This window comes from Arachis ipaensis, chromosome B04 (assembly GCF_000816755.2).
Source record: "Arachis ipaensis cultivar K30076 chromosome B04, Araip1.1, whole genome shotgun sequence".
Taxonomy (NCBI): domain Eukaryota; kingdom Viridiplantae; phylum Streptophyta; class Magnoliopsida; order Fabales; family Fabaceae; genus Arachis; species Arachis ipaensis.
The window spans coordinates 24,942,488-24,952,682 of record NC_029788.2 but is presented as its reverse complement, the minus strand read 5'-3'; the positions used below and the strand labels follow the sequence as shown (position 1 = coordinate 24,952,682).

General features: G+C 34.4%; 1 protein-coding gene across 1 annotated transcript; it reads right to left on the bottom strand.

Moving 5' to 3' along the window:
• Nucleotides 455–1,663, bottom strand: LOC107636307 (receptor protein kinase-like protein ZAR1). Its single transcript, XM_021122393.1, has 3 exons — nt 1,490–1,663; nt 655–1,429; nt 455–480 (listed from the first exon to the last, which is right to left on the bottom strand). The coding sequence occupies exons 1-3, from the start codon at nt 1,661–1,663 to the stop codon at nt 455–457; spliced, it is 975 nt and encodes a 324-aa protein (XP_020978052.1).

The following is a 10,195-nucleotide window of genomic DNA, read 5'->3' as shown; positions in this document are numbered from 1 at the left end:
AAATACAGAAATCTCAAGTATTTCTATACAAAGATCAAGTTCTTTATGAAATAAATTTGTTTAAACTTTAGACATATCTTTGAGTGGGTGTGTGTGTGTGTATATATATATATATATATATATAAAAGACAAATTTATCCTTAAATTTTTGGATCTGCAGATATTTAAATTTCTTTGTATTTTACAGAACATTGACAACCAATATGAAAATTATGCACAAACCTTCCATAACCACCAAATCCCCAGCTACACAAATGGATCATCTTAAGTTATAACTTGTTTTACAAAGCTAAGATACTGAACTAAGAAAGTAAAGAATTACTCATAAGTAGACAAAGCCATTCTTATCCACTGCCACTAAACATACTTTTTGGGGATAAACTCATGCAGGTAGACCAATCCTTTTGCAGTTCCTTTCACAATTTTCAATCGATAAGACCAAGATATATAGTACTTAGAATGTAACTAGTCCAGGCTTCCCTGAAGTAATCAAATGTAACCAAATAGCCAAATAAAAAATGTGTCAAACCATAAGTAATCAAATGTGTCATCAAATGTAACCAAAAAGCCAAATGAACAATGTGTCACACAATAAGTAATTGCAAATTGGTATTGCAAAAAATAATAAAAAGGTTTGTCCATAATGAAACTTACCATGAATTGCAGCAGCGAGGCTTCCATTTGGTATATAATCATATATGAGAAGCTTCTCATCAACAGACCAGTAATAAGCTCCAAGAGTTACAATGTTTAGATGTCTCAACTTTCCTATTGCCTCTACTTCAGTTTGGAACTCTTTGAACCTTTGAGAACCTCCCTCCCCCAATCTTCTCACCATCAATGCAAGCTCATCTTCAAGCACCAATTTGTACATAATTCCAATTCCACTCTTCCCAAGAACAAAAGCTGATGCCTTAAGAAGTTCATCCAAATCAAATGCCACTTGGCTATCTAACGGAACAAGATCATATTGCTCAACATGATTAAACAGGGCCTCAGATTTGTCCTTTTGGAAGTAGAAACACTCTTTATTACTTCCTTTCCTCCCCTTGCTAACACCAATAACATTCTGATCATGATTAAAATCACAAACTCTTGAATAGAAATAAGAGAACAGAAGACCTAAAAGGAAAATTCCAATCACATCACCCACAACAGTGCCAACCACAGCACCCTTAGTTAACCCTTTAGTTTTCTCACTCTTCCTAGAACTATTACCATTATCCTGAGATGAGTCATTATGAGGCATGAACGGGAATGAGGAAGGTGAACTAGCACCTAGAGTATCAGGGGCACATGAATTCTTCAAAGGAGGGCCACACAGACCAGGATTGCCAATAAAAGCAGTTGGTCCTCTATTCACTAAAGCACCATTTTGTGGTATTGGACCATTCAATGCATAACTAAATCCATTGAACAAGGTCCATTTCTGAGTTACCAACTTGCACAATCGATAACCTTCCGCTGATAATCTCCAACAAGATCACACCGGGGAGGACGACAAAGACAGAGAGGCGCTACGAGGAAGAGAGGGGAAGAGGAAAGGGTCGTTGAATGCAAGCCAGGGTTGGTGCTGTCCGGCAGCCCTGATAGCAGAGCAGCGGGAGCACGATAGGGGACGCTGAGTCTCTGACTGTGGGTGTGGGAGACTCAATTTCGGCATAGGAATAATTGTGGAGACAATATTAATGAGGGTTAGGTTAGGTCATTTGAGGAGATAATGACGGTGGCTATACTGATAAAAGGAAATTATTATAGAGATAATGAAACTTTCCATTTTTAATTTAAGGTAGAAAGAGCGCTTATGCACAATTTTTGATTTGAAGTATTGGAAAAGGCGCTTATTCGTGCGTTTTTAATTTTGAAATTAAACGCTTTTTAAATTAATATAATTTATCTTATTTTTTGAGTTACTAATTTTTTTTCTTTTGTTTTTAAATTTTCATTGTGATTTTTTTAAAAAAAATTAATTTTAAAAAATATTTTATAAAATAGATAAGATTTTTTAAAAAAAAATACGAAAATATTTACGGTATATATAATTATAAGCATTATATCTATTGAAGATTCACTTGTCACAGTAAGATGGAGGCTTTTACTCACTCTCAAGTTCAAGGATCGAACCTTAGAGATCCACTTTTTGAAGGGGATTCAAATAGATGCTTTTACGGTGATCCACACCCCACTGGTCTAGGTGTGGAGCACACGAGTCAAGGAGGAAGTGCGGGTCAACTGCCTAAACCGAGTCAGGTTCGTGATAAAACCATCCTGTTTTTAACTGTTTGATCGCTGTTGACCGAGTCAATTGCAAGTCCCGTCTTAATAATGAACCGAATCGGATAGGAAATTAGTTCACTGCTTTTCTTGGTCGAATCAGTCGGTCCAGTCCAGTTCTGATAACTATGGCTAAGTTGTTTAGACTTGTATTTTATGAGTTTGATTTTAGAGTCAAATATCCATCTTTTACTCATTCTTAGGTTCAAGGATTGAACCTTAGAGATGCTACTTTTTGAAGGGAATTCAAATAGATGCTCCTACAGTGATCCACACCCTACTGGTCTACGTGTGAAGTGCCCGAGTCAAGGAGGAAGTGCGGGTCAACCGCCTAAACTGATTTTGATTCGCGACAAAACCACCCGGTTTTCAAGGGTTTGACCGTCGTGACCGAGTAAATTGCAAGTCCAGTCTTAATAATGAACCAAATTGGATAGGACATTGGTTCTAATAACTATGGGTAAGTTATTTAGACATGCATTTTTACGACTTTGATTTTAGAGTCAAATATCCATCTATTGTCGTCAAGTAAACAGAGCTAGTCTGACGGATTTGGCTCATTTTGACGATCCTAATTAATTCAAGAGTTAGCTCAAATTAATCTTTATTGAATGAATTCCAAAATGATTCTAATTAATAATAAAACTTGTAAGATCATATACAAATAAATTTTCATATATAACAATTTAATTATCTTATCTATTATATATTTTTTCAGTATATTTTGTGATTGAAAATATCAACATTATGCTCTTATTTTCTAAAAATATTGAATTTTAAAATTTGTCTTTAAAATATATGAATTTTAAATTTCAATTCAAGTTAACAGCAAACTTTCTATTAAAAATAATGACAAATTTGTGATCTAATAGGGGAAAAAACCTTTTTAAGAAAAAACTTATGATTTGAGTTTATAAAATTTTTGAGAATTGATATCTATAAACCCTGCAAAATTAGCGAATAATTAATCAATAAATTAATTTTTAATAAAAGAAATTAGAAATATGAATTTTATTATAAAATAAGATAGAACTAATTAAAATAAGAATTTTGACACTAATTACAAAGAATTTGGCCCAAGATTGGGCCGAACGGGCCAAACCGAACAAACCGAGCCCGAATTGGGCCTAAGGCCCAACGCAAGCCACCTATACCCATGAGCTTCAGCTCATTTCTCTTCCATTCACACATGAAACATGCTGGAAACAGTTTTGGGGAGGAAGAAACAAGAACACCAAACCTCACTTAATCTTCAAATCCTAATAACTTTTGATCCGGAGCTCCGATCGCTGCACCGTTTGTGGCCATGCGACCACAGCGTCGAGCTCTACAAAGCCCAATAAATCACTTTCTCAGTTGCAATTTTCTCTTCTAAAATCCAAAAATAGTATGGTCTTGTGTATTGAGATTTATGGTTAATTTGATGTTTTAGGATCAAATTGACTTGAGGAATTAGTGGGTCTTGGCTTAGTTGAGACACATATAAGGTAAGAATCCTCAATCTTAGCGAACCCCTTAGTTAATTGTAGCTTTGGTTGTAAAGTTTGGTATACATATGTGATGTTATATATTAGGTGATATATGTATAAGAATTGAAGCATATTTGTGGAAATTGGAGGCTTGGAAATTAGTATTGGTTGCTGGATTTTTGGTATGAGGTCTTGCAATCTTTCCTAGTGGATTGTCTTGGGTGATACGAAAAAATCGGCCAAGGTATGGCTTATGTTTCTCGTATTTAATATATAATGTCCTGTGAAAATTTAGGCTAGATGACCATAGGATAAGAATGAATGCATGTGTATGTTGAATTGCTTATTGCCTTGATGATAATTGTGAACTAGGTTGGGGCTTGGTTGTTATTGGATATTGGGTATGGAAATAGAATGTTAAATGATGCTTTAATGAATATTGACTAGTTGATAGTAATGAATTTGTATAGATAATGGATTATTGATGATCTTGTCGATATAAGTGTGAAGTTCATGTACTAGAGTTATTTAAAATTGGAATTTGATGGGTGGTGGAAGGATGTGGAGTGATGTTGCTGTGATATTGTATGTGTGGGTGCTAAATTTGAGTATTGTAAGTTGATTTTGAATGGTGACTTATGAAAATAGAGGCTGAATATTTTTGTAAAAAAATTGGATTTTTTACTGAGCTTCGGCAAGCCATAACTTGGCTTTCGGACTCCCAAATTATTTCAAACTTGTTTCATATGAAAATTGGATCCGTGAAGTTTACGCCGTTTGAAGAATGGATGAAAAATGATTTAAAATTAAAAAGTTATGTGCGTCGAAAGTTTAGGGTTCAAAACTAAAATTCTGCAGACTTTCAGACTAAGCCAATTTTTTTGATAAAACCTCCTTGCATGCGTACGCATACCCTTCATACGCGAAGGGTCGTTTCTATTTGGCATGTATGCATACGCGGACATGTGTATGCGTATACATACTTCCCAAAAAAGGGATCTATGTGTACGTGAGCATAGGGCATACGCGAGCGTGTGATTCTATCCAGTGTACATGCGTACGCAAACAGATGTATGCGTACGCATCTTGGGCTAAAAAGAGGACCTAGGCGTACGCATACCATGACATGCGTACGCATAGCCCTGTTTTTTGGCAAATGAATATTTTATGTTTTAGACCCAATTTTGAACCTCTAAACCTCTATTTTCATCCTTTTAACCATATATCTTAGTATTAGCCTAGCAATAAAAAGAAGTTAGGAAATGGTGGTAACTTGGAGATGAAGAAATCTCGAAGAGATGAAATAGGCATAAGGAGATAGGGCACATATATATATACTACTTAAATTATGAAACTGGCTAAAGAAGAGAATAAATGTTACATCTGAGTACTCTTTCTCGAAAGTGCGACCCCAGGAGATGGTGGAAGGTGAGGATCCCCTTCCTTATTCCTCCTGGTATTATAAAATCACCCCCAGCAAGATGATGAGAGGTTAGGATCTCCTCTTTTGTTCCTCCTGGGCATATGAGAATGTACCTCTTGGGTAGATGCAAGTGTTATGGTTTCGTCCCACTTGTTCCAGGTTGGTTAGTATATAGAGGCTCCTCAGGTAGACGCATGGGTTGTGGTTTTAACCCCCACTTACTCCAGGTTATGATAAACTATGTATAAAGATGCAAACATATGAGGTATAAGTGACTTTAAAGCCATAATGAATGATTATGAAATGTTAATGAATGAATGTGAAATGATTATCTGAGATACGAGTTTTCCTAGGTAAAGTACCGTGGCTTGCCACCACGTGTTCCAGGTTGAGACTCGATACTCTGTTGACCCTACGTCATAAGAGATGACCGGGCACTTATAAATTCTGGGGAAGGTTAACCCCCATTGAGTAAAGTTTTATATATTTATGAATTATGAATGAGAAGAGAAAAAGCTATGCATAGACTCATGGGGATGCGCAACGGGGGACAGTCCAGGGTTTAGCTGCCGGACTTGTTGGGTTAGCTTGATAACCGACAGATGAGACTCATCAGCCATAGGACAGGTATACATCATGTGCATCTTGTTTGCTTGCTTGTTTGTGCATTAATTGGGCATGCCTAAGTGAACTTACTATGTTAATTGTTATATTCGCTAATTGCAGTACTTGTATACTAGCTATGTTTGCCTTTGCTTGCTTGTTTGTGTGTGGGGTATCACTGGTGTTGGAAGATTAGAGGAATGGCTGAACTTAGGAAGTTTAGTCAAGTTTAAGGTTTGTTTTAGTTAGAATCTTAGAAGACCACCCATCTATGGTTTCTGTTTTAGTTTTTTAAGTTTTATAATTTGAGTGTCGGCGTTCTAGGATTGCCTCTGGCATTTCCAGGGACTTATATCTTATGTACGTGGAACCTTTGCCATGCTGAGAACCCTCGGTTCTCATTCCATACGGATATTTGTGGTTTTCAGATGCAGGACAAGCGGCACCTCATTGAGGCATGCTGGAATCTTCTGATAGCGGAGATCCTTGTCTTTGGGGCTTTATCTTATATATATATATATATATTATGTTTACTGACCCTCGACAATGGTGAGTTTCTTGATGGTTCCAGGACCACCGTTTCCCTCAACGATTTCAACATTAGCTTCCTTTTAGAGGCTATTTTGGAGAAATAAGTTCTGTAACTTCGTATTTTGTGTTTATATTGGGTTCTCCTATATATACTTATGTGCTCAGGCCATTTTATCTTCGCAATTCGAGTCTTGAGTCTTGATATTTGTACCTTGAAACTCTCTTTGGTTATTTCTATGTTAGTTCCTCTTATCTTTTCCGTTTATCGTGTATGTGTCATGAGTGTTGCGCTTTTCTGTTTAATGCTTTGATTTCAACTTTCTTTCAAAGGCTCTTAGATAAACCTTCTTTTCTACTATATTATGTATATTTATATTTTATTTTTAGAAGTCGTAGTGCCTCGCCACCTCTGTTTTACATTCTAGGTGTAAAGCTCTGTGTGGTAGGGTGTTACAATATCTGGCTAGAATATTGTAAATTATTAGTTATTAAAAATTAGCTAGCTAATTATTAATCACGACTTTGGGACTTTAATTATTCTCTCATTTAAAATAGCTTTACATTAGTGACAAAATTGTGACAAATCACATTAGCATGTTTGGCAAATTTGCTTCAAACTTTTCATGAATTTTTCATGGATTTATATAGAGGTTAGTGATTAGTAGCAACATGAAATAAGGACAAAATAAGGACTAACGTGTTTTCTCATAAATTAGTAGCAACATGAAATAAGTGAGGAAAGTCTATCAGTTGTTAAGCGGTCGCTAATTCTTCACTAAATAAGCTATTGATTAGTGACTCAATTGCGACCAGTTACTTCTAACATTTTCTCGATTAGCTTTGGATTTGTTATAACTCTGCGACGGATTTCCAACGAGATTAGCGAGTAATTTGCTACAAAATTGGTAGAATATAGCTTTTGCCTTGCGACAATATTGTTGTTGCCAAGTCGCTCGCTAAATTAAACTTGTGACAACTTAGCGACAAATGTATTTCGCTTGCTAATAAGCGACTTGAAATCAGCGAACAAAGTGTGTCAGTTGTTAAATACTCACAAATTTCTTGCTAATTAGGTCCTAGGCACTCAATATCTGTATTTTCCCTTTAGCGACTAATTAGCAAGGAACATTTCCCTAGCTGAATGATTTATCCGTTGCGACGGATTAGCGACGACTGTTTTCTGTCGCTACCCTATGTTTGAATTTTTACAATATTATGCGATAAATTAGCGAGAAACTAGTTGCTCGCTAAAAATAAAAACTTTGGTGACAAATTAACTAGGAATTTGTCCATCGCAAAATGCATTTCAAGTCTTTGTGACAGATTAGCTAGTAACATTGTTCCTCACTAATTAGCCTTTTCGCACACAATTTATTTAGCGACGAACTAGTGTGTGAATTGTTTCTCGTTAATTGTATATCAAACACTTGCGACGGAATAGTGACAATAATATCCCCCGCTACTTTTCTTTTATTCGATTGAACCTCTAAGTGACTGATTTGCTAGAACACTGTCACTCGCTAATTAATTTGTGACAAATTAGGAAGGAAATTTTTTCTGCTCTTTTTTTAGCTACGAAAGTCAATTTGCGAGAAACAAACTTACTTGTAAATCTCTCGCTAATCAGTCGCTTTTCTCAAGTTCGGATATTTTGTGACCACTCATTAATTTTGTCGTTAGTGCGTCACTAATTTCTCGCAAGTTAGTGACGGATTAGTGACAAAAAATATTTTTCGCAAAAATTCATCGCTCATTTGTCAAATTCTTGTAGTATTGCTGGTTAATGAATTATTATATATATAAAACATAATTAAAATCTCTTGACACCTATATAAACGTATGAAAAAGCTAATTATTTTATCTATTTAATTATCTAATAAAAGATATTGAAATGACTAATTTGATTATGAAAAAATCTGACTTTTTTTAGTTTATCTTTTATGAATTTGATTTTTTTAAATTGATTTTTTTGCATCCTTTAAATTTTTTTTTAATTTCAATTTGTTTGGCTGGAGATTGAACAAAAAATAAGCATGGCTGGGGATTGAAGGAAAAATAGTAAGAGGATAATGGGGTAGAATGAAAAATAATGAGGGAATAGTAGGGTAGAGTGAGAAGTAGAAAATATATTTTTTTTTTCAAATAAAAAGAGTAATATGAACCTTTTAATAAAGTTTTATGTGTCTTGCTTATTATATTTATTTTATCAAACATAATACATAAATACAAACATTTTATGTTTATGTTTTTAGTGTTTATATATTAATGCCTATTTTGTAAGGTCAATGTTAACTAATTAAGTAACATATTACGTATCAGTAATTTGTGCGCACCAATTTATAATTTATTTGCGTATTACAATACATGAATATACTTTTTATATAATATATTTTATACGTAATGTTGTATTGCATATTTGTTGTTGTATTGGAATATATTGTACTAGCAGAAGATCGGTGCAACGTACGGGTTGAAAATTTCTATTCCTTCTTTTGGATTTGTTTTTTCAGTGTTCTTGGATTGTCACTTTTTACGTTAATAAAAAGTACTTTTGTTATTCAATTCTTAACTAAATGTAACAGATTTATTTACTCTATCACCACTCAATACATAAGTATTTTTTCTAACTCTTCATTGTTTGCATAAGTTTCATTACTTTTCAAAACATTAATTTTGATGAGCACATCTTAGAATTGGCTATAGAAATCCTGTCTCAGAACGTTGTATCTTGTTCAACTTCATAAATTATGCAACAACAAATACAACTTAAAAATATAAACAACACAATTAAGAAGATAAACATAAATAAGAACCAATACCAATATAATTAAAGAAAATTTCATACACATACGCAAGTCGCTAATTTATTGACCTAAGATCTCAAATTCAAGTAATTCTCCTAACACAACCAACTCCATCAATTTCAGTAACTCCACCGCAACCAACACTTTGAAATCAGTGTACTCGGATACTGATATAAAAAGGAAAAAAGAATAGTTAATTCATATATACAGGAAAGATATCCAAAAAAATTCTAATAAATTACTAATGATCATATATAGTTGATATAAGACCAAAGGAAAAGGACAAAATATTTACCTTAATTCTTTGGGAGAACTGCTTCTCCCAAACCACCTGTTAGAAATGCATGCATCAATTCTGCAAGTCATATACTAAAAATTCTTAGTTAGCACATAAACTCCACTCTTTACTAATAAAGTTACAACTGAAATCGTAGGTTACTCAAATAAAAGGAAACATCTGAATTTAGAAGTTCAACAAGTAAAATGTTAACAGAATGTCTAAGTCCAGCCAACTTACAACAACCCAATTAAAGAAAACTACAACACCATATCTTTAACACAAAGAAACTAAGTCACACATTGTAACTGAACATTCTAGGCAAATCACGTTAGCAACAGATGAATTTAATCCTATATATTCATAGATGATGATGCCTCCTCATTATCATTCTAAGTTTCATCTATACTCCTAGAAAAGGCATCTTCAAGTTTTTGCTTTGTAGATCTTGGTACATCACGGTATGGGGATGCCAATCTCTTGTTGCAAACTGTAACACACTAACTATCAAAATGTCACGCTTCCGGCTGCGCCACTCTGATAGCTCGAGTATTACCACGACTCTTATAATATTTAAGACTAAAATATGAGCCTGTTTAAAACTTAAAACCGCATAACCTTTCGATAACTCTTTTTTGTGAAAACCTAAACATACATGTACATGCAAAATTAGATACAACCTTAAGATATATACACACACACACACACACACACACACACACACACACACACACACACACACACACACACACACACACACACACACACACACACACACACACACACACACACACACACACACACACACACACAC

Excerpts from the sequence above, each read along its gene's own strand:
- LOC107636307 (XM_021122393.1), bottom strand. The coding sequence starts at position 1,663 with ATGCCGAAATTGAGTCTCCCACACCCACAGTCAGAGACTCAGCGTCCC. Across the intron at positions 1,430-1,489 it reads TGTCTTTGTCGTCCTCCCCG|AAATGGACCTTGTTCAATGG; the intron begins GTGTGATCTTGT and ends TTGGTAACTCAG. Across the intron at positions 481-654 it reads CCTCGCTGCTGCAATTCATG|GGAAGCCTGGACTAGTTACA; the intron begins GTAAGTTTCATT and ends TGATTACTTCAG.